The 23,378-nt window shown below is 40.3% G+C and overlaps 3 protein-coding genes across 8 annotated transcripts in view; 2 read left to right on the top strand and 1 right to left on the bottom strand.

Moving 5' to 3' along the window:
• Positions 1-448: 448 nt before the first annotated feature.
• On the bottom strand, positions 449-9,755 carry FBXO43 (F-box protein 43). The gene is made up of 5 exons (XM_042036162.1): positions 9,637-9,755; positions 3,022-4,547; positions 2,061-2,163; positions 1,083-1,268; positions 449-992 (listed from the first exon to the last, which is right to left on the bottom strand). The coding sequence occupies exons 2-5, from the start codon at positions 4,497-4,499 to the stop codon at positions 744-746; spliced, it is 2,016 nt and encodes a 671-aa protein (XP_041892096.1). The 5' UTR covers positions 4,500-4,547; positions 9,637-9,755; the 3' UTR covers positions 449-743.
• Positions 9,756-13,617: 3,862 nt separating this feature from the next.
• POLR2K (RNA polymerase II, I and III subunit K) lies at positions 13,618-17,299 on the top strand. 3 transcript variants are annotated; one of them, XM_042035808.1, is made up of 4 exons: positions 13,618-13,748; positions 15,865-15,928; positions 16,644-16,736; positions 17,148-17,299. In XM_042035808.1, exons 2-4 carry the CDS (start codon positions 15,868-15,870, stop codon positions 17,168-17,170), a joined length of 177 nt encoding a protein of 58 aa, XP_041891742.1. In that variant the 5' UTR covers positions 13,618-13,748; positions 15,865-15,867; the 3' UTR covers positions 17,171-17,299. The 3 variants fall into 3 exon arrangements, with proteins under 3 accessions (XP_041891742.1, XP_041891741.1, XP_041891743.1); XM_042035807.1 differs by having other exon boundaries at positions 13,619-13,744; XM_042035809.1 differs by lacking the exon at positions 13,618-13,748 and adding an exon at positions 14,218-14,319.
• Positions 17,300-18,491: 1,192 nt separating this feature from the next.
• Positions 18,492-23,378, top strand: part of SPAG1 (sperm associated antigen 1) — a 39,226-nt gene continuing 34,339 nt past the window's right edge. For 2 of the 4 annotated variants that reach the window (XM_042035803.1, XM_042035806.1), the window contains exons 1-4: positions 18,492-18,754; positions 20,106-20,254; positions 20,827-20,986; positions 21,310-21,435. In XM_042035803.1, the coding sequence (XP_041891737.1) occupies positions 20,115-20,254; positions 20,827-20,986; positions 21,310-21,435 (426 nt within the window). In that variant the 5' untranslated portion in view covers positions 18,492-18,754; positions 20,106-20,114. The other 2 variants (XM_042035805.1, XM_042035804.1) reach the window with 2 other exon arrangements.

Below are 23,378 nucleotides of genomic sequence, written 5' to 3' on the forward strand. Positions count from 1 at the left end.
GAAGTCAAGTTAAGCATAAAGGTAAATTCACAACAGCAAAGGTGATGCCACAGCATTTTTAGATATGTGAATATATACAGTATTACCTGACATTTTCAAAATGAAAACTTTGTAAAACTCAGTACAACAGAATATCCACAAAGCATCAGTTTAGTTTATAAATTACTATTCTATTGAATTCTGTTACAGAGGCTAAGAGAACAACAGATTAATTATTCCAGTAAAAAATTCAAACAACTAATATATTGGTTTTGACATATCAACATTCATATAAATTGATGCATTTTTTGCAAATGTACATACTGCCTCACTTTGAGACATTTTAAAAACAGTTATTGTAATTTAAAGTGAATAAATAAATCCGATTTCAAAGACTTTTCTAGAAATAATTTTAATTTGTCTTTAAGACGAATCACATTTTTAAACATCTATGAGGTACTGTAAGCTAAATACTGAAGACTACATTTAAGACACTTTATTTAAAAATTAATATGTTAGTAAGTTCCTACCTACTACACAACAGGTAAAACAAGACATAAAATATTTTTAAATGTTCATTTTTTAAAAAACAAATATACTATGTTAATTAAGATATATACATGAGAGGTTATCTTGGTAAGTCAGCAAGAACAAATGGGATGATACTTTCAAAATGTATACCTTTAGGAAGAATAGGAACAAGATGAGGAATTTAGGGGGAGGGGACAAGGAACTAAGTGTAAGGAGTTACATGCCTTACAAATTTAGAGTCTTTTTAAATTTCTTTTGCTTTGGGCACTTCCTGGTGGAGCATCTTTTTTATTCTTCCGTTTTGCAGATAAACTATTGCACTCTTTTGACCCATGGAATGCATGCAGACATAAAATACAGAACTCAAATGCACATGCTTCTCTGCTACATAGCCCCCTTTTCTTTACCAGTTGATATTTAGCAGGATATTGACATCTTGGACAGGGTTTTAGAGCTTCATCTGTGAACAGAGTTTTAGCAACCTGTAGCAAGAGGAGAGAGAGAAGAGCTATTAAGTCTTGTAAATGAAAACTTTCTAAAAACTGAAAGTGAAGCATTTCTTAGATACTTACTTTCATGTATTCTTCCTGCCTACTAGCTGAGTGGGGAACAGAACTGCATCTCCTAGGTGTAAGTGCAGTGTATGAAGGCGGTGTCTGTAAAATAGGAGTTCTGGCTTGAGCTTGAACAGGCCTTAGAGCAGATCTATTGAGAATATTAAGTCTTGTAGCAGCATCTTCAGCCTTCAATAAATATTCCTGTTAATTTATAATTATAAAAAAAAAAAAGGGGGAGCAAATGAGGATTTTATTTCATTTGGGATTTGCAGCTGGATTTTACTTGATTGGGTTTTTCCCTCTGCAACAACACATAAGAAAGGAAAATTATATATACTGCAAGTATTTACTATTAAATGATTAACTTTAGCAAGGGTTCAAGAGAGAAATCATTAAAAACCAAGTCCCATGAGCAGGATAAAAAGCCAACTGTCTTTTAGCACACTCTACTGGTGCCCATGTTTCTAAATTAGGACATCTCAATAGCAAGTGGGCATGTATCATGTGGAAGACCTGAAAAAAATATACTGCTACTAATATGCTTGATTTTCAAGATGCCCCTTAAAAAACCTTCTATATATCCTTCTGATGTTCACCAATACACTGTGACACAAGCAGACCTGAAAACAATCAGGAAGTAGTCTAGAGCAGGCCCTACAGCACTGCAGACTAGAGTACAATGGACGATGAGGAACAGCATGGCACAATGGCATGAGCAGAACTTAAAATCTAAAGCTAGAATTAGTCAAGGAAGAGATCCTACAGGATTCTCAAGACAGGGCAGGAGGGTAAGTAAGAGTCTTACATGGTTGAAAGACTAGTAGTCCAACTGCAGACAACTGAAAAGCAGTAAGAGCCATTACATTCTCCTGTTAGAATCTGTCACCTACTCATTTTGGAACTGTCTCAGTCAAGTCACCCTTCTGTAGCTTTACAAGATATTTCATCTTCTTTCACACTTAAAAAAAACCCCACCTTTGAGAACCACCTTACCCGAGCTGCTTCTTTCAGCTGTTTTGTGTACAACTTTCTCCTCTTATTTGCACTCCTGTCTTGTACAATGATTTCACGCCAGCTTTTGCTTACTTTCCAAATGCTGGAACAAATAAAAAATTTATCCACTCTCAAAATTTCCCAGGTAGTGCAGAAGTCATTATAGCAAGACTACCTGGTAAAGATTTTTGCATGGTTTCATATACTCTTGGTCATTTTACAGACTGCTGCTATAGACTATTGCATAATTTTGCTATGAAACACAGATCTCGTACTTTACGTATCACTGTATAAGAATAACAGAAGAGTCTAGAGAACAACAGCAACCTAAATAGCACAGCATATCTTTGACTTAAAAAATAGTTTCTTCCTCCATGTAAGCCACTTACCAAGATTGTTTCTAGTCACATTAGTGTTAAGAGTTCTGAAAACATCTGTGCCCTTATACTTTCATCTATTCGCCCATTCCCTTTGTAACTAACAACAAATAAATCAAGAGCGTTGTGTGAAATGTAACAGTTCCTATTGATTAGGAATTAATCTAGAATACTGCCCATGAATCAAAATTCTTTGAGCATCTTTGTGCTTAGAAATAACTGAGGAAATAAAATACACAAGAAAAATAACAAAAAACTTGTTTTGAGTGCTATGCATTACTGGGAACTTGTAATGAGAATAAATTACTTTCTAGGCTTAAAGGAATTTTTAATATACTTTAAAATTTACAAGTACTGTGATTTAGTTTTGAGTTTACTAATTGTCTGTGTTTCTTTAGCTTTTTAATTCCCCTATTTATTTTTAGATCTACACAGAAGGACCTACTTAATTAACAGGGAGAAAACTTTTCAATTTTCTCAGAAACAAACAAATTTTATTGATAACACCTAGTATTCCAGAAGTTATTCTAACTCATTTGCAAAAGCACGTCTTTTTCCCTTTTGTGTGAAGCAATAGTACTTACCTGCATAGACTTTCCACTGTCAAAGCATCTAAAACTATAGCAAGAACATGTTTTAAATTTCTATCTTTTAATTCCGTTAAAATATCTAATTTTTCAAGGCCCATTTTCTTGCCAATAAGTCCAGGAAGAACATGATCTAATGCAAATATTTCTGTTCCATCAATATTCTCTGAGATTTGCTGTTGGTACAATCTTTGTCTTTGCAAGCAAATTTCATGAACTATTTTCAGAGCTGGAGTTCTTGAGAGATCACCATGACTTACAACCAGGTCTCCACTAGGGTGTTCTTTTAGAACTAACTCATGATCTTCACTGACAAAGTTTCTTTCTTTTGTTAATATATGCATTGAAGTAGGACTGCCATGATTATCTTCTGTCTCTGACTGAGAGCCTAGTTCCCGAAGAGTGGATAACCTTCTGACTCGTTCAAGTTTTCTTGTCTTTCTTTTACTGTCTAAAGTTTTGGATTCTTCTTTGCGCTTTTGGAAGAGCTCTTGGAAAGATCCCTCATAATCAGACAATGAGTCTCCTGATTTGTCCAAAGGAAGTGAATTATATCCACTATCCTCAGGTGTAGAAAGATCTGGGTAATTTGCTGCCTTAACAGGGGGAGAGTTTATGTCACATAGTCCAAAGTTCAAGTTCTCTACAGGACTGGTGATACAAGTCATGAATTTACCCTCACTGGCCTCAGGTAACACATTGTAAGTAGGAGTCCTAAGCATCCCATCATTAACACTCATAAGAACATTTTCATTTAATTTGTTAGTATTACTAACAGTGACACCCTTACATGGAATTGGAGATAAATGTTCTGATTCTAACAATATGGGGTCCTTACACTGGGACTCATCTAACGTAGAAGTCCTTTGTTGTGAGAAGGAAAGCCTCCGTTTTGGAGAATCAGGATTAGAGTCCTCAGGTTCTGAAGTGCTAGTTGTCAGAGGTTTGTAACTTTTATCTTTTGGAGAATTTGCAGCAGTTTGTGAAAGCTTTTCTTCAGAGCTCAAAACACAAGAGAATATTTTTTTCCTGATGCTTCCTGAAGAATTAGGTTGTCTTTGACAGGATCCTACAGTTGTGCCAGCTTCAACAGTCTTGGGTAGAAGCAGCCTCCTGCGTAGTGAGGAGCCTTTTCTACTTGATTTAGGAGTTTCAAAGAAATCTGCACTTCTATTTGCTTCTCTTTCTTCTGATAAGGACATAGAATTCAATTCTTTTTCAATAGATGGTGACCTGGGAAAGAAGGCATTTGGATGAATGTGTTCAGAATGCTCTTGTAGCAATGATACACTTCTTACACTTGGTGCTTCTTCACATTCTGCATCAGGATCTTTTACTGACTTGTTGCTTCTGCTGTCCAGAAATGCTGAAGTGCAACATGTTTCTTTAAAATTTGAGTATTTAAAATTGCTGCTGGAATGTGTTAATCTATTTCTTCTAAGAATATTGAACCTCGCTGGCTTACTGTCTGACATCTTCTGCTTGACACTTTGACTTTGTAAATGAAGATACCACTGTTGTTTCTGAAACAGACAAAAGCAGTCACCAAAAACCCCTCAGATTAGTGAGGAAACCTTGTGTAAGTCTATCAAGATAGCAGTCATGACAAAAGTATTTTCATTAGCCTCAGTAGAAACAGTGCTTATACGCAAACACAAAAGTTGATGGTTAGAATGAGTGATTAAAATGCATATTATACTGTGAAGCAAATCAAATATACATCCATTTAGCTAATTGACCTGGCAGTCCTCATCTGTGGAAAAACACTTCAAATAAGCAACACAGCAACTAGAGGCTCATTGGTGCTGAAATTGGCAACAAAACTCCCCATCATTCCAGTAGGGGCAAGATTTTTATTAGCACTGTGTAGAAATGCAGAAGCTCTGGTAAGTAAGCGAGTTTAGACAAAATGCATTTTCTCCTTAAGTAAAATGGGAGGATTAATCATGAAGTCACAAGTCTACAAGTCTCCCTATTATTTAGATCCCTAGACTCCCCAGAGGGAATTAATTTGACCTCTAGTTACAAAATGAAAAGTGCTCTTTTATCTGCCTTAACATTTAAATGCTATTTTGTAAAGAAGCTCTCTGCTTTTGCTCATCTCTGTGGGTAAACCGAGTGTTCTGAAGGCTTACATTTTAAAGAAAATGACTGACTATAAACACACTTACCAGGTCCATAGCATTTAAGAGCTACAGTGTATTTTCCTAGAAAAGTTAGAAGTGGCTGATGCACATTCTTAAATAAAAGATGTGTGGAACCAGGCTTACTTTTGCCATTCGTACACTGCAGAGTTACTCCACCCTAACCATAGTGACATTGGGTCACTGCTTTCTATGCACAATAACTGTACAAAAGATGTTACGAGTAATGCAGCAAGAGGGCTGTTCTCACAGCCCTCTACCAGGTAGCCCTCACTACCAAAGTAGTTCACATCAAGGTTGCAAGTCTCAACAGTTTGTATCAGCACCTTTTACTGCGGTATGTTACTGGCCTCTAAAACTGATATTCTGGAACATAAAGCCTAGAAATAGCAACTGAACTTTCAAAACAGACAGAAGTAGGAATCTTTAAAGGAGGCTTAAACACCAAATACTAAGACATTGCTAATATCCCAAAAGTCCTGTCTTAATCTAGCCCTAAGCCACTAAATACAAGCAGTGGGAACCCAAACTGCCTGAGGTGAGGCAGAACAATTCTTTGATGATCTTGGGTCATTAATTAGCATTTTTTGACCCATACAGAAGGCACTTTTTAAGATTATTGCAATATAAAAAAAATGTTTTGTTTTCTACTGTAAGAAGACAGCAACACAAGAAGTTCAAAAGGAAAAGGACATTAAACAGCAGAATGACACCTTGGCTTAAAGGCATACACAATCTTGCTAATATCAGTATGAAATGAAACAGACTTAAACAGATAAAATCCATACATATAACTGAGAAAAGCTCTTCCAGGAAAGACAGGTACATGAAAATTATTGCAAGACAACAACAAACTCTGAAGTCTGGCATGCTTCCTTTCCTTCTCCCCTTTACCTCTACAAGTACCTAACTTTCCCATTTGTTTTCTGTCTCTGCTTTTTTCCTTATTCCCTGTTTTAAACAATGAAATAAGTGACAGCACAAATAGGAAACACAAGGGCATAGCTTTAAGCTAGTGTTTAATGAATAGAGATTACTTCTTTGCTATTGCAGTACCAACTCCAAATAGCATTTAAGGTTTCATCTGCATCACTTCTCCATGTTTTAGTAGATCTGTAAGTACTGGTATCCCCCCGCGGTTGATCCTGGGCCCACTACGGTTCAACTTATCCATCAGTGACTTGGATGAAGGGGCAGATGCCTCCTTAGCAAGTTCACTGATGGCACAAAGCCGGGAGGAGCAGCCAATATCCCAGAGACCTGTGCAGCCCTTCAGAAGGGCCTAGACCGGTTGGAGAGATGGGCAAAGAAGAACCATCTGAAACTCAACAAAAGCAAATGCAGATCCTGCACCTGGGGAGGAATAACCCCAGGCACCAGTACAGGATGCGGGCCAACCTGCTGGGAAGCAGCTCTGCAGAGAAGGATCTGGGGGTCCTGGTAGACAATGAAGTGTCCACGAGCCAGCAGTGTGCCCTTGTGGCCAAGGGTATCCTGTGGTTCATTAGGAAGAGCATTGCCAGCAGGTCAAGGGAGGTGATCCTGACCCCCTACTCAGCCCTGGAGTGCTGTGTCCAGTTGAGAGCTTTCCAATTCAAGAAATACAAGGAAATACTGGAGAGAGTCCCATAGAACTATGGAGATGATTAGGGGACTGGAACACCTCAGTTATGAGGAAAGGCTGAGGAAGCTGGGCCTGCTTAGCCTGGAGAAGGGGAGACTGAGAGAGGACCTTATCAATATCTATCAGTATCTGAAAGAAGAGTGTCAAGAGGATGGAGCCAGGCTCTTCCCGGTGGTGCCAAGTGATAGGACAAGAGACAATGGACAGAAATTGGTGCAAAGTTCCATCTGAACATGAGAAAAAAGTTCTTCACTGTGAGGGTGACAAAACACTGAAACAGGCTCCCCAGAGAGTTCATGGGGTCTTCTTCTCTGGAGATATTCAAAAGCCACTTGAACACAGCACTGAGTAATGTGCTCTGAGAACCCTGCTCAAGCAGGAAAGTTGGACTCCAGTGGTCCCTTCCAATCTTACACATTCTGTGATTCCATAGTTTTAGGCAATAGGCTGAAAAGGCTTTATCATGAACCAGAAAATAACTTTTTCCTATATTTTTAAATCTCTATGCAGCACAATTATTCATGTTATAAGCAAAGGACCACGTGACTGTAGCTTTTCTTTCTGTAAGAAGAGGAAGACCTATAAGAAACCGGTCATAAAAAGAGGGCATTATCTTCATGTACTCTACAAGAAGAATAGAAGCTTCATTTTTATGCTGAATTTTGGAGAACTGCAGTTAGTTAGCAAATGTTGCCAGTAAATATTACTTCCAAAAATGTTGATAGACAGATTTAAACTGAATGCTAGAGACACCTGTTCAAAATCTCAACCCCCCCAAAAAAACCAAACCCACATACCCACACTTGCCTTTAAAAGTATTAACCTTTCTCCTAAACACAGTCAAACTAACCACACACTTAATAAAAGCCCAAAGGCTTCCAGGCTTAGGAAATTAATAATCAGGGAGCATGCTGAAGAAACAACAAAAGGAAAACCTCATGCTTGGAGTTTCATTCTCAGGCATTCTATGGGACAACAGAGAACTGAAAATAAAAAAATTAAATATTTCGGTATAAAATAAGCAAACCTGTGTTTCAAGTAACATAAAAATCACGGTGAAACAAGATTTTGCAGCTACAAGGGAGGTCAGAATAGCAGAGTTAAAGAAATGTTGGTAACTCAAGTAAAAGCCAAACATAATGCTGTACAGAGGCCAGCGTCCGGCAGGGGGAGCGTGTGAGCTCACTGCATTGATTTGGATATTAGAAAATATGACAGGATAAATAAAATTGCCATTGACACTAAGTGAACGATGTCCATCCATTAAGCTTCATTTCACTTCTTTTCTATACCTCTCCATTAATTCATACTTTTTAATACTTATTTTTACTTCTTTACCCTCTACACTTGTGAGATCCCTCTGGGAGTATTGCCTTCAGCCCTGAGGCCCCCAAAATAAGAAAGGCATGGACATGTTGGAGCAAGTCCAGAAGAGGAACATGAAAATAATCAGAGGGCTGGAGCATCTCTGTTCTGAAGACAGTCTGAGACAGAGGGGGTTGCTCAGCCTGGAGAGGAGAAGGCTTCAGGGAACATAATTGTAGCCTTTCAGTACCCAGTGGGGGCCATCAAGAAAGCTAGAGAGGAACTTTTTACAGGAGCATTTAGTGATAAGACCAGGCATAAGGGCTTTAAAGTGAAAGAAGGTAAGTTAGGTTAGATGTTAGGAAGAAATTCTTCACTATGAGGGCAATGAGACACTGAAACAGGTTATTCAGAAAAGTTGTGGAAACTCCATCACTGGCAGTGTTCAAGGTCACCTTGCATGTGGCTCAGAACAACCTGGTCTAGTAGAACATGCCCCTGCCCATGGGAGGGGCTTGGAACTAGATGATCTTTAATATGCCTTACAACCTGAACCATTCTATGATTTACAGCAAACCCCAGAATACACCTCAAGCTTGTATATGCTTTTTTCCCCCAAAATGTACTACCTGTACGAATTAAGATTTAATTTAACACAAGGTCTCATTTTACAAATACAGAAGGAAAAGCCTTTCAGAGGTGCTGAACATCCCTCATAATAGAGCAAGATTCTACTTATATTCATAAGAGATGCCTAATAAAACCTCTTATAACAACTGCTTTTTATAAGCATTTCTTTTTTATCAAGAGAAAAGTTTCATCTACTAAATTTGATACATAACACCACACCTTTTTCATTTGGGGATTTTTAATTAGTTTCTGAAAGTTTTTTTAACCTTGTCTTAGATGTCGGGAAGAAAAGGCTGGTCACACTACTAGTCAGTTACAGAGGAAGCAACAAAATCCATATCTACTAAGTGTAGATTTATGTGCTCTATGCATTTCACGTATCTAATATTAATTTTGCAGTTCTCAAATTAGTTTACAAATCAGCTGCAAACTTTCTGGGAGTTTACTGGACAAAATAATTCATATTCAGAGACCCAAACTAAATTTAGGACAGCTTGATAAATTTAGACAAGGAATAATTTCTAACAAGTTTAGTCTTACCAAGCACCCTAAAGAGGTAAGAATGTTGGTTATTAGAAGGCAATGTAGATGGTGCCTCCAATGTAGACATAAGTTCTAGGAAGAGTCACACCTATTCCTAGTAATTTACATTCCTCAGTAATCCACACTGAACACATACGTATTGAACAAGACGGTTTTTGCCTTTTTTTAAATCACTGTTCACTGCTAACAAAACAAATAAAGACAAAGTTTTGGTGATACAGAAGTATTTTCTCTGCTATGTAAACAGATATGGCATCTGCAGAAAAACAGATTCTGCTCTTTGACCCCAAAGTAATTGATACCTTCAAAAGTAATAATACTGAATCTGACATAGCCAAGTCCTACCCACATGATGTGGTCACTTACCCTAATTTGTGAAGCAAATCAAGATCTTCCCGTGCAAAGGTGCTGTATTCAAAGTACTGCTTACCCCTAGTGATAACCTGAAGTGAGAAAGGATGTGGAGAGGAAAGAGAGAGGTTCAAGAGAAACACTACCCGTCAGAGGCAGTTCTCAGTCCACATATATGTGTTAACTGCAATGCCTAATTACCCAGCGATGGTGATAATTGAGGTGTAGCTGAGGACCAGCACCCGAGGGTCTCTCAGTCACCTGGGATGCCGGACACGAGCAAAGCAACCTCTTCACCCCCTCGTCTAGCAAATCGGTGGGCACAGGAGCGGAGCCTGGAGGCCGCCCTACAGCGGGTGCAGCTGAGGCGGCGGCGGGGCTCCCCGAGCAGGGCTGAGGGCGAGAAGCAGGAGTGAAGGCAGGCTGGAGTGACTTCAGCAGCTCTCGCCGCTCGGTCCTAGGCCCGTTGCCCTTGGCGAGGAGCCGCTTCGCCTCTCCCCACCCACACCGGCCCCTCGCGTGCGGCCGCCGCCGCTTTCCCTCGCTCGGGTTTGAACTACCCGCCCTCACCAACCGCTGCCTCCCCGCCCCCTCCGCGCTCGGCCCCGGCCGGGAGCCTGAGGATACCGGGAGTGCCCAGCCCGCTCCTCAGGGACGCCAGGGAGCACTTGGCGAGGTTCGCCCCGCTCCTCACGTTTTATACTTCAGCCCCGCGGCCCCCGCCGCACCCAGCCCACTGTTAAGCGCCCCTGAGTCGTTCCTGCCCCTGCTCTGCTTCTCCTCAGGCACCCAGCGAGGGAGAGGTTTTCCCGCCTCTGCCAGAGCCTGCTCCGCTCCCGGTGGAGGGGGAATGAGGGGCAGGGGCGCCGGCGCTAAGGGACGGCTCAGGGGTGCCTGAGGCACTCACGGATAATAAGCCTTATCTGCACCACAGCCTTTAAGCTTGGTTTATAAGGGTGCTAGTTAATTTGAGTTAATTAACACCTATTTAACCGACAGCCCAGGACCAAAACAGTCACAGAGCGTTTGTCAAGTACATTGCCTTCAAAGCAATCGTGGAGGATCCTCGACTCCAGAACTGCACAGATCGTCCTCGAGTCTCCCCCGGTACTTTTTGTCAGAGATTCCAGGAAAGACCATTCTCCATGGCTATCTAGTAGAGCACATCTTTCACACCCTGTCCTGTCGTGAACGGCCTAAGGGGTACTCCTGTTAAATTTGTTTAAAAACTTGTAGTTATCGAGAACCTGGCGCCTGGGTTTTGCTGTGGTTTTAGTTTTTCCGTATACTAAAAAAAACAAACCAAAACAAAAAAACCCACCAAAAAATCGACCCAAACCAAACAAACACAAAACTGCCAAAACTACGAGTACGCGGATGCCTGTGTTTCCTCCGCTCGGCAAGGATAACGTGAGGCTACTACACACGCTCGCCTATCTGCTGGCTTCACACCGGCGAGATGGGGAATTTCAGACCTGAACGAGAGACCTAAAACCGACTCTAAAAGCGACACCTACATTTAAATAAACAAACTCCAGGGTTAAGTAACGTCATCCCTGTACGTGGGGTCTGACAACTTCTCAGCCTTCCCCTTTGGCAACTCCGCTCCTCCAGCCTCTCGCATCCCTCCTGGCGTGAGGCAGCCTGAGAGGCGCCCGAGGAAACACGGGCTTAAAAATTCCCGACCCAGAGCCGGCGGAAATCGTCATTTTTAGGGAAAGAATATCGGTTTATTTGACTACAAGGTAACATGGCTAAAAAGAGAAAGACTCTTGGGGTATCTTCCCCATCCTTTTTAAAAGGCGAAAACACTAGAAACTTTCTGTAATGTAATAGAACTTTTCTGAAAGTGCTTTCTGTAGTACCGTCTGTTTTGAACAAAATTGTTTTTCAAATATTTATATTTATTTATAAGATACCTTCTCAGTAAAATTGGAAGCTTACTAGGGGGACACAACAGCTGCAAGCTCTGTCTCCGTCACTCAAACCTGGATGGACTTATGCGAGTTGGATTAAAAATATCCAAGAAATGTAACATGTCGTAATGTGATATTTTATGCAATACACAGAAGTGTCACATTAGAAAGTGTGATTTAACAAAAAAAGTCCCTCTCCCAAAAACCCACCCCAACAAAAACCAAGCAAACAAAGAAAAAATCCCCAACCAAAACCTGAGAACGCTACTTCTAACAAGTAAAAAGAGGTAAAACATTCTGCAACAGTCGCACTGCGCTCCGTTACGGCTTCCCATGTCAAAAGTACCTCTGCCCCTGTGCCCTCCCCATCTCGACGCCCAAGCCTTTCCTCTCACTTGCCTACCAACTCCCCAAGACCTGTTTCACTTTACAGAGCAGTGGGAGTCTCCCACACAGTTTCAACACTTTCTGCTACTCTAAATACAAAGGAGCATCTTTAGGGCTAGAATTTACCAGCCCGTGGGAATGGGAGTTACTAAAGCACTCCTCTCGTAAGGGGCAGGTTTTATCGGAAACGGCTGAAGTAACCGAAGCTTCAAGATCTGGTAAAGCATCTTATTTTTCCAAGGGAATGGTTAAAGGAAGCCAATAATAAAGCAATTGCATTATTTCTTTCTTAATAATTGAGACATTATTTTCACAGGATTAACTAAATTTTTCATGGAGGTATTCTTAGTAAGTCCTCTTAAATTTATCGGTTTGACAAACGCATTTTTTAAATACTAGCGAGCCTAGAGAAATAATACCAGGGTTTTTTTTTTCTTTGCTTATTTAGGAGTTGGTAATTTCTTAGCATGCGTTTACCAGGAAAGATAGAGTTCAGGCTGTTTTTCTCCTGTTTCAACCTCTTGGTACGCACCCACACCCGCGGCTCCGTGGAGGAGAAGAGGATGCAAGTAGTAACCTATAACCTAATACCTCTGCCTTTTACAAACTCTTTTTCTTGCCCGTGCTTTATTCTGACACTCCAAAAGTTATGCTTAGCTTTATTCTTACACAGCAGTGTGAAGAAGCAAGTCTAAAGTTATTACTGTGATTTCATTACGTTTAATTCAAACACAAAATTAGGAAAACTAAAACTATTTATTATTACCCGAGTTAGTTTTAGGTAAGCTACAAGTCATATATGAAGGTGGTTTGCTGGTAGGAGAACATCAATGAATTACAACTGATAAAACCTCATCCGTATTAATTTGAGTGCTTAGGAAACAATTTTTATTCAGTATTCAGGAACAGAAGGAGACCTTTCCTTACACTAGAGAACCTTTGAATGATCTAGTAGTTTAAATTGGAATATTCGCAAAACATAGTATTCGTTAAACATTTGGGGGGGGGGGGGGGAAAAAAAAACAAAAATACCTGATTCCACAAAATGCCAATCGAAGATTCAAAATTCCTACCGCCAGCGGCGCGGAGCCAGTGATAAAGCAACCGGTGTCATTTCAAACCTTGCCTGCACTATTTTAGTTCAGCACATCGGGAAATGCCAACATACGAATTTCTTTCATGATAGGACCTTGCACTTAAAATGTGTAATATGTATGTTTGGCTTCATGTGGGTACATATGATACCGACCACGACATCAAAATACCAAGATGCCGGGTTTATCCACGAATTTTAGGTAAACTTGCTCTGAAAACAGAGAGGACCTTGACGTAAAACACCTCGGTGGTTTAAAACTCCGGAGCCATATGACCAGACCTGGCGCGGGGCATTCTGCATCCCGAGTATGTTGGGTACAGCCAAATAAAAGAATGAAAACACCGGCTACCTTGGGGCTGATTTTACCTAACCGTGCAGCTGCCTACTTTCTTCATTGGAAACTGACACTGCTATTCATATGGAAGCTTGTACCTTAAAACAGGCTGTGTGCCTTTTTTTTTTTTTTTTTTTTTTCCCCCAGGTGGTTAACACCCATAGTTGAATATTTATTACTTTCTCCACCTAATTACTATTCATGCTGCGGAGGCCGGACCTGATGGCGGGGTGACGCACGGTCCGCCTCCGCCGGCGCCGGGCGCTCGTCATCATCGGGCGCCGGCGAGGCGGCGAGGCCGGCGGAGCTGCGGCAGCAGGCGAGCGGCGCGGGGCTGCTCCGGGTGTTTGTGTGTTCCCTTCGCTGCTGGGCCGTGGTGGCGTGGCTGTGGTGGGTAGGGAAAGGCCGGAACCAGCCTCGTGGGCTTCGCTCCTGCGTGCCAGACCCGCGGGACGGTGGGGGAGGTCGGAATTGGGGCGGGATGGGGAGCCTGGGACCCGTGGGCTGTGAGAAGGGCTGTCTGCCTTTCTTCGTGGGCTCTGCGGGACGTGAAGGAGCGGGTTGGCCTCTCTTACGGGTGCATAAGAGATGCTCTGAGAGGGGACCTCATTAATTTGTAAAATATCTGAAGTGGAGGGTGCCAAGGAGATGAAGTCAGGCTCCTCTTGGTGGTGCCAAGCACTAGGACAATAGGCAGCAGGCAGAAACTGAGGCACAGGAACTTCCACCTGAGTAGGAGGAAGACCTTCTTTACCGTGTGGGTGACTGTGTACAGGAACAGATTGTTCAGAGAGGTTGCGGACTCCCCCTCACTGGAGATACTCAAGAACCATCTGGGTGCACTCTTGTGTCATGTGTTCTAGAATGATCCCGCTTAAGCAGAGGTTGGACCGGATGACCCGCACACATTGGCGCATCGCTGTGCCTGTTGGCTCTGTCAGCTTGGTGGCACTTAGGGTTGCAGGGTATGTGAAGGCCAGCTAAATTATACCACCTCCCTGCAAAACACATAACTGTAGTTCACTGCTGCCCTTAACAGCAGTATAATTTTGCAGCACAAGCAGCACTAACCCAAGTTATGTAGCTACAGCTGTGATCCACCTTAGTTTAGCTCTGTGTTTTAGAAGAGTCTGCTGTTTTCCAGTGCCAGTGGGTGACTGCTCATATCTTACTGTAATGTGCTGACACAAAAAAACTGTAGCGCATGCAAGTTAAGGTGCCAGTATGGTTATGGTGTAGCATAATTGAAAGCTGTAGAGTTTAATGGATTCTTTCCAGTTCTCTTAAATGGAGTGATAATGTGGGAGTTTTAACAAGATGTGTTTATAAGTGTTGATCAGACTCTTAAAGTATGAGCTGTCCCTGTCCTGTTTTCAGTATCGTAATTTTCCCAGCTGAATTTATGCTGAAACAAACTTTGAAGATCAGGGAAATAATCTTTGCTGTCATATTAAGCAAAAGCATCTGAGAGCCATTCTCATAAGGAAGCATCAAGAAGGCTATTTACTGGCATAAGGGTTAGGAATTCTTGTCTTCTGTGTCAGACAGAACGGGAATACAGAAAACAGCAGCCTCAAAAAACCTACAAGGAAATATTAATGTTCTTTTCTAGACTTGCATTGGGTGGAAAAAAAAGTGTTTATCTGTGTACAGTAATCACCTTAAAATTCATGGCTGCAAGTACATTTACATGTTAGGACAGGATTACTTAAAGCTTGGTAGAGTGTTTGTGGAATATATGTAACTATTCAGTCTGATGCTATGAAGAAACACTTGTCTTCAAATAAGTCTGAACAATCAAAACTGTTATAGGGCATTAAGAGATGTTTGAAGAGTAGCCTTGAATTATCACTCTTGATTTGGTAGAATTCGAAGGCTGGAATTTCATCTCTCTGGCCCCTCATTGTTTGGGGTTTTGTTTTACTTTTTAATTCCTATTACTCTTCTACCCACAGTCTGTTCCCAGGATTTCTGTAACTTAGAACAATGAAAAGTACATTGGGTTAGCTAGTGTGTTAGAGGGAGAGGAAAGATGACAAGGCTCATCTTCTTTGTTAGCACCATTGTTACATGAGTGATATTAAAGAAATTACTGAATTTTACACTTCCAGCAAGGAAATTCTTAACATTGGCAGGAAGGAGGAAAGAAAATGTTACTCATTGGGCTTTAATGTTTAAAATACTGTTTAATAGAAAGTATCATGCTGTCTTCATCTTTGGAGGTTTTCTATACCAGATTGGTAAAGCTCTATGAAACCTGATGTTACTTTGCTTTTAAGAAGTTGAACTAGATCACTTTCTGAAGTCTCTTTCAAGGTGAATTAACCATGTCCTGTGTATCAAATGTAGATGGAATTTGTTTGTATTTACTTTTAAGGAAGTGATTTCATCTTCTGTTAGCTTTAGATTGAGATATTAAAATGATGGTGTATACCGTGGGGGAAAAAAAAAAAACAAACCAAAAGACCCCAAACCCAAGCTAATGTGCATGTTGTGTGTTTTTTGTTGAGAACATGGATTCACAGAAGGACGTTCAGCCTCCAAAGCAGCAGCCAATGATTTACATTTGTGGAGGTAAAGAAAAGACATTAGTGATTTTTTTATTATTTGTTACTGGAGATTTGGTGTTTTAATAATGAATGATGCTTAGTTATTATACTGAAGGGTACATAGGTACAAATAGTATCCTGCAGTGTGTATCCTGATGATCTTTAAAGCTTTATGCATTGATGATAACACATATATGGGGTACATATGCAGTGGTGGAAGTAATTCCCTACAGCTTTTATTGCTGTGTAGAGCTCCTCCATCTCTGCATGTTTTATTGACAGTGCTGTAAGGGCACTCAGCTTTCACTGACATACTGCAGTCAAATTCTACCTATTACCTATAGATAAATCAACAACTTAAAAATAGGTGATTTTCAGGAATCCCTGAAATATTTTGTATTTTAAGAAAACAGACTCTGGGCTTTGGAGGGCTGAGCTGAAATTTTCATTAGTAAACAGTCCAGTATCAAGTGTGGAATGTGTTATGTGCAGTAATATTTGGGTGATTTTTAGCAAGATTCTCTTTTATCTTAATGTAAGTGAAGCTTGCTTTTTATTTTCTCTTTTTCTTCTTTTCATGGTATCTTGTTATCATTCAGCTCTTGATACAGATTCACTACACTTGCTCTGTGTGTTTGCCACAAATAGAAATTTGACTGTCACAACTTTTCAAAGTTATCTGTGCATTAACAATGCTGGTTTTTTTTGCCCACTTCGTTTGTCTTCCTCCATAACATCAGAATGTCATACGGAAAATGAAATAAAGGCAAGAGATCCTATCAGATGCAGAGAATGCGGCTACAGAATAATGTACAAGAAAAGGACAAAAAGATGTATCCTTTTACAAGTGCACTTGAATGCATTTGGGAAGCTGTGGATGGAGACAAGGGGAAACAGAATGGAAGATTCAAATAATTACATAACAATTCTTCAGAGTCAAAAATCAATACAGTAGAGCAAACTACTGTAGCACAATCTCTGCAGTGTGATTTGGCACCTTGATTTCTTTCCTGGCACTTTCTCTTTTTTTTTTCCATTTTCTATGCATGATATATTAAGTTATGATAATCTGCTGGGTGACGTACTGTGAATTGTTGATATTATTCAGTCTCTTATTAAAGATGGCTTTTGAAATACTTTATGTAGATAGTTGTGACTTCAGATTTAGACAGTCTCTCTCTTTTCCTCTCCCCCATCTTTTTTTCAACCACAATGTATTTTTTTCTTTAACTGCATTATTCCAGTGGTAGTTTTTGATGCCCGATGATCTCTGCTGAAGACAGTGACTTCATGAAGTAATCTTTCTGGTCACTTTGTTCTGTAAAACTGTGTGTAAATGCACACTCTTATTTGTGTTTTAAGAGATTGAAATATTAAAGTTTACTGTAATACTAAATTTTGTCTATATTAACTTCCAGCAATAGATTTCTAAAGCTGTTGTTTAAATTGTAGTCAGAGTATGCGGTTTTTTAAGTTCAGTGATAATTGTATTCTTTTTGAGTTGTCTTTGTTTTCATTACTCTTATCTAAACTTTATTTGCATTTTAACTTTGCTAAATGTTCTTTAGACTCCTGTGAGCTGCATAAAATAACTGTGATTTGAATTAAATTCCACTGAAAAGAAATAAAAGGCTACAGAAGGCTAGGTCTGAAACAGATCTGGATCTCGAAAGAGAAAATTTTGAAGGACTTCAAAGCACCCAATTCTGGCACCCAATATTGGATGTGTCAAAAGTATGGATGTCTGGAAGTGTGGAAATAATCCTTTCTCTCGAAAGAAGAGGGGGGGGGGAGGCAAGGTAAACATTAAGAAGCAATGTGGAAACAAATTTCCAAAGTGCTGGTTGACGGGTTTGTATTCAAGTAAAGAATTAGATCTGTGTTACCAAGATAATTTGGGTAGCATCCCAAAAATAGGACCTTGTTTTGCTTTTCAGATGACTTCTGAAATCTGTAATAAGTGATGGGTTTGTGAGGATGAGCCAAAACTTTTTGCATCTGTCCGTTTGGAATGTGTGTTACATAATACCACTGAAGTGTACTACGACATACTGCTGGATTGTATGTGCCTGATCTCTGTTTTGATGGTGCTAATGGTGCTGTTGAGATAATGTGCTGAACTCATCACTGTAATAATGTCTTTTTTAAGGTCTGCATGACTGTATGATGGCTTATAAATGAACTACAGTGGCTTGTTATAGGGATAAAAGAAGCATTCTGAGATGCTGTTTTGGAGCTGTTGGTTAAGATTTTCTTAGATATCTGATTTATGCTATTAAGACTAGATTTTTTTCCTGGAAACCAGATACACTCGGGTATAAATGATAACCTTTTTTACTACACAGTTGCTATCAGTTCACCAGCCTGGCCTGCACAGCGTGCACCTTGTGCCTGCATGGCAGAACGAAGGGGTCGGCTACTGACACGTCTGCTCAGAAGGATGGGAAGGTCTCCAGCAAACGGAGGCGGGTGTGGCCCCTCTGTGGGCACGCCGGGTGCCTCTGGCTGCCGAAGGCGCTGCTCTCGGGAAAGGACACGGACCTGCTTTGGAGAGCAGCGCCGGGGGAGTGCAGGGCTGACGGGCAGCAGTGGTGTGGGCGCCTGGGGACACCGGCGTTGGGAGAGGGACCACCTGCTCTCCGCTGAGTAAAATACTACGCTGAAAAACACAAGGATGATGCGTATTAGAGCTGCACCGCCGGGTGCGGTATTTCTGCCGGCCCTCGGCAGGCGCTTCTCTCAGCCCTGACCCCAGCCGCGCCTGCGCGGCCTGAGCGAGGGACGGGCGGCCCGCCGCTGCGGCGAGGGACGGGCCGCGTCCGTGTCCCGGAGACAGCGCGGCACCGGGCAGGTGGGTGCCGGAAAACGACAGGCGGCGCCGGTGTCGCTGCTGGAGCCCGGCGGGGCTCTGCGGGAGCCTCGCCAGGCCGTCCCTGGGGAAGGCAGAGCCGTGTCCCTGCCGCCATGTTGTACATAGCAACAGTTGCTAGACACGGGCCGGCCGCGCTGCCTCGGCTCCGGCGGTGCGTGAGGGGAGCCTTGGGTGCCGGCTCGAGGTAAATCCCTGACTCCGGGCTGGGGGATGTGTGTGGAAGCTGCATTGGAGAGGGGCGCGCCGGGCTGTGCCGGGGCTGTGCCCCCGAGCAGCCGCGGAGTCCTGGTCACCGCGGTGCCCGAGAGCTACGCTGGGCAGCTGCCTCACGGCCATGGGAATAAACGGGAAGAACCGCCGGTGGTGACGAGTTCTTTATTATTCTTTAATTATTTCCTGCATTTGTCCCGCTTCCCATGTGTGTTATTCCTTTTCCAGTACTGAAAGTGTAAAGTCTTGGGGCAGAATCTCTATGCAACACCTAATTATGACCAGTTATTATTTAAGTGATAGTGTATTGTAAACATTTTTGTGTAACTACAAATTAGTATGTGTAATTATGCAAGACATTAGAACACAATTGTTTTAATTTGGTTTATAACTACACATAGTTATTATCACATACTAGCTAGTTGCCCTTACTGTATTTCTTAAAAATAACTGATCGCTTCATACACTATATAAAAGGGGAAAAAAAGAATTTCAGCTCCATAGAGCTTGTGATCAAAATAGAAAAAGATGCAGATGAGCAGATCAAAGGTACATGGAGACAGAAATATCCCATTTGAGTCCCTCACTTCATTAGTTACAGACTTACTGGAAAAGATTCAGATTAGTGCTGTGATATAATCAGAGACCCAGAAAATGCAGTTAGTGAGGAAAGAAAATTTGATTTATTTTGACTACAGAGAAGCCAAAAGTTTTAGTTCCTTTAGATACCCTGCACTGGTTAATGTCTTCCCTCTGAAAAAAGGAGTGTCCTCCACTATCTTCTCCTTTATGCTTATCCCACTTGCCTAAAACAGGTGTTTAATAAAACAGAGAATGAGGTAGGCAAAAATTGGCAATTTTTCTTTACGTGGTCTTTATGAATTGTTGTGCCTTGCAGAAGCAGTAGACTTGCATACTCTTACAAAGCGTATCTCATACTTCTGTCAGTAAACCTCTATTCGGGACAGTCCATGTGATCAGACCTTCAAATCTGGTATTTTTTCTTTTATAGGTCTGCTTGCATGAGAGGGTGGAGTGTGAGCAAGTTTATTCCTTAAACTGGCATTACTTCAAAATATAACTAAACGTTTACAGAATCAATACTTTTTTTTTCTTTTAGTATTTAGTTATGGGTGATGAGTCAGTACCATTTTTGCTGGGTGGAGGAACCACTAAAACATATCAAATACCTATTAGTCATCTGGACTACAAATTCATTGAAAAATGCACAGATGTTAAGCACCTGGAAAAGATTCTCAGGGTATTAAGGTAAATGTATTTCTTTACCTTCATTAATAATTATATTCCTGCTCAGTAAAATTTGAGGGAACCCTTTTCTATATACTCTTACTTGTCTGAACCTGTTTGTAACTTTCTAATTTAAAAATTAAAGTACAAGGTTAAAGTAATTATGCTAAAAGTGTCCCAATGATAACACTAGAAATCCAAGTCCTTACTTAACCATCCAAAAGGTTTTAGTAACTCAATGTCAGGGTTTTGTCAAGTGCTGCCACTCTTTGGTTCTCTCATAATCAATGTTGTCTGACTGGTAATTTCAGATGCCACACCTGTTTAACTTCTGCTGTAAATGACACAAGCTTCTTTTTTATGAACACTGTGGTGATAATTTTGAACTGTGTATGTGGAAAAAATGGAAAAAAGTTTGAAGGGTAACTGGAATTTTCTAATAAAAATGTTGTTAGATGATAGTAAAATTGGGTTTTAACAAGAAAATAGTGTGACTGTTTAGTCACTGTAGTGACTGCACATGGAGGGAAATACTGAGGATGTGGTGCAGTTTAGTTCTTTTTCGTTAACGTTTATATCTGTGCATTTTAAAGGTCTGGTGAAGAGGGATGTTACCCTGAACTTACACTGGTTTGTGAAAAGCGTATTGAGCATTTAGATCCCAGGAGCAGAGTTCTGAGAAAAGATAAGCCTGCAGCCACAGCTTCTGATTTCACAGCTGAAGAATGGGAAGCAATTAATAGTGAACTGATGGTACAGTGTCTAATTTATAATGGTCATAATATAATCATGGTGATGTATCAATCTTCTTCTTGTGCCTAAGTAGAATGTAATTATTTGATTAAAAGGGGAAAGGATCAAAGGATTATGTTGAGTTTTAAAAATTATTTTCTTTCTTAATGTCACTGAACCTAAACTGCTCATTTTAGCTCTACAGATTTTTTGTAGACCACTTTTTATTCAAAACAGCACTATTGCTTTTTGTCTTAATTGCTTTTCCCCATTAAGAGTAGTGCTTTTTAAGGATAATTTCTCTACTGCTTTAAGGTGAGAATATATTATTTATTTATTTTCAGAGCTGGCTGACAGAAATGAATGAAGATGATAAGAAATCACAGCTCCTGAGAACAGACACACCAAATGAAAGACAAGATAACTTGCCTCCCATTCGTTGTTCCAGCAGCTGCCTTCCCACTAATCAGGTATCTCCATTTTTTTGTGTTAATTTTAAGTGTTAACTACAGGTTTTTGTAAAACTGGGGGATTTTATATGTATGAACTTCTTACCATTTTGCCTTTCTTACTAGATTTATTTTGTTAACCAGAAAATAAAAACCTTTAGGTTCCCTTTCAAGAGACCAATTCTTAAACAAAAATGCTTTCATAGTACTGGCATGTGTATTGTAATAATATTTTAATTCTGATCAGTAATTCACTGCCAAAGTAGATCTCCTTAAACACTCTTATTATGTTCTTAGATTCATATTTCAAAGTACTGTTTAAGCATGTAAACTAGACTCCTTCTGGATGAAATTATTGCAGGAGATTTTCTCCAGCTGCCAGTAGGCTTTTGTTCCATGGGGCCTGTCAGGAGCTAGTCCAAAATAAACACCCGGGAACACATACATGGATGTTAGACTCTGTGCAGCAACTGTTTTACTCTATAGCCACTTCTGTATTGGGTAATGCCAATGTATATGTAGCCTTTGATTCCACTTATTTTATACCTTGTGTTGGTATTCCCACTGCAGTCATAGAGCATATTTCCTAATTTAGCCCTTAAGCAGACTTAACAAATCTTCGTAACTACAGAACAAATATTTACATTTTTTCCTAGGTTCTAATTTCCTTATGTTTTGGAGTTTCTTTATGTTTTGGGATCGGTTTTTTTTCATTTATTTATCTACCTGAAATCAGTTTTTTCTGGCCAGCTTTTCTTGCTAATACTAAATACAGTGCTGCTGAAGGGATTGGTAGACAAGTAGGCGTGGATGGGATTTTTTTGAATTGTCATGGATCGCTTCCGTCTGATTCTCAAAATTTTCTCTGAAATTCTGGGACACTGCTGTAAGAAATTCATTAAGCATTGTTATTTTTGGAGGTTTGTGAGTCAGAGATATTACAAAGGAATCCTTACAGGTCATGATATTTCTTACTAATTTCTGTTTTTCTTGAATAAATATGTATTAGTAAATGCCTGATCTGTGTTCCTGTGTTGTCAGAAACTACTTCTTACTGTCAGCTTGGTACATAGATGTTGGACCAAGACATTTGGGATAGCTAGGCAGTCTCTGTTACATGGTATACAAAGAGGCTGGGGATTCCAGTGAATGTGTTGTAAGCGGTTAGGGTTGAAGTGTGCTTTTGTTTGGTTTAATTTGTGTTCGGTTTTTTTTAAATTAATGTACTCTCATATTTTGCGATGTATGTTCCTCTTGACTATGCTATTTCGCTGAGAGGGAGTGTGCCACTCTAGCTTTATCTTTGATTCATGTCCTGTATTACTACTAGAACAGAAAATGGTATACTACCATTTCAACTCAGTAAATCCAGTTTAGAATGTAAGCATAAAATGATGGAGAGAGTCTTGAAATCTAGGATACACCATGTTACTATAGAGGATGTGTTCTCCATTCAAAGACAAAAATTTATTCACTTTTTTTTCTTCCTCCTTTAAACCATGCATCAGTCTTCAGGTCAAATTTTCTTCTGTTGTTCTTCAGCTTTTTTCTCCATACAAGGTTTAGGTGTTAGCATTATTACCCAGGAAACCTAGATAGAGCTTTATGCTTTACCTGTGGTAGGTGATTTCCGTTCCCTTTGTCTAAGCAGATGGCCTCTGAAGGAATTGTAACCTGTTCTGGAAGAGTGAAGGGAAGCCTGAAACATTTTATGCAGCAGTACAATTAAATCACTACTAAATCCCTACTGAAAAAAAAAAGCTGTTTGTATAGCATACACTAAATTTATACCTGTAACATGAAATCTCAAAAAAAAAAAGAATAATATACCTAATCAGCTTTTCTTTTTTTTTTCTTTTTTCTGATAAAGCTGTGTGTCATCCTACAATTTTTAAACATGTTTGGCTAATCAGTTATGACTATAATTATTTTTTAGACTGGCATAATACAATTTATAAGGGAGA

Source organism: Corvus kubaryi, unplaced genomic scaffold, assembly GCF_017639235.1.
Source record: "Corvus kubaryi isolate FWS band 111438036 unplaced genomic scaffold, C.kubaryi_AGA036_p1.0 37385, whole genome shotgun sequence".
Taxonomy (NCBI): Eukaryota; Metazoa; Chordata; class Aves; order Passeriformes; family Corvidae; genus Corvus; species Corvus kubaryi.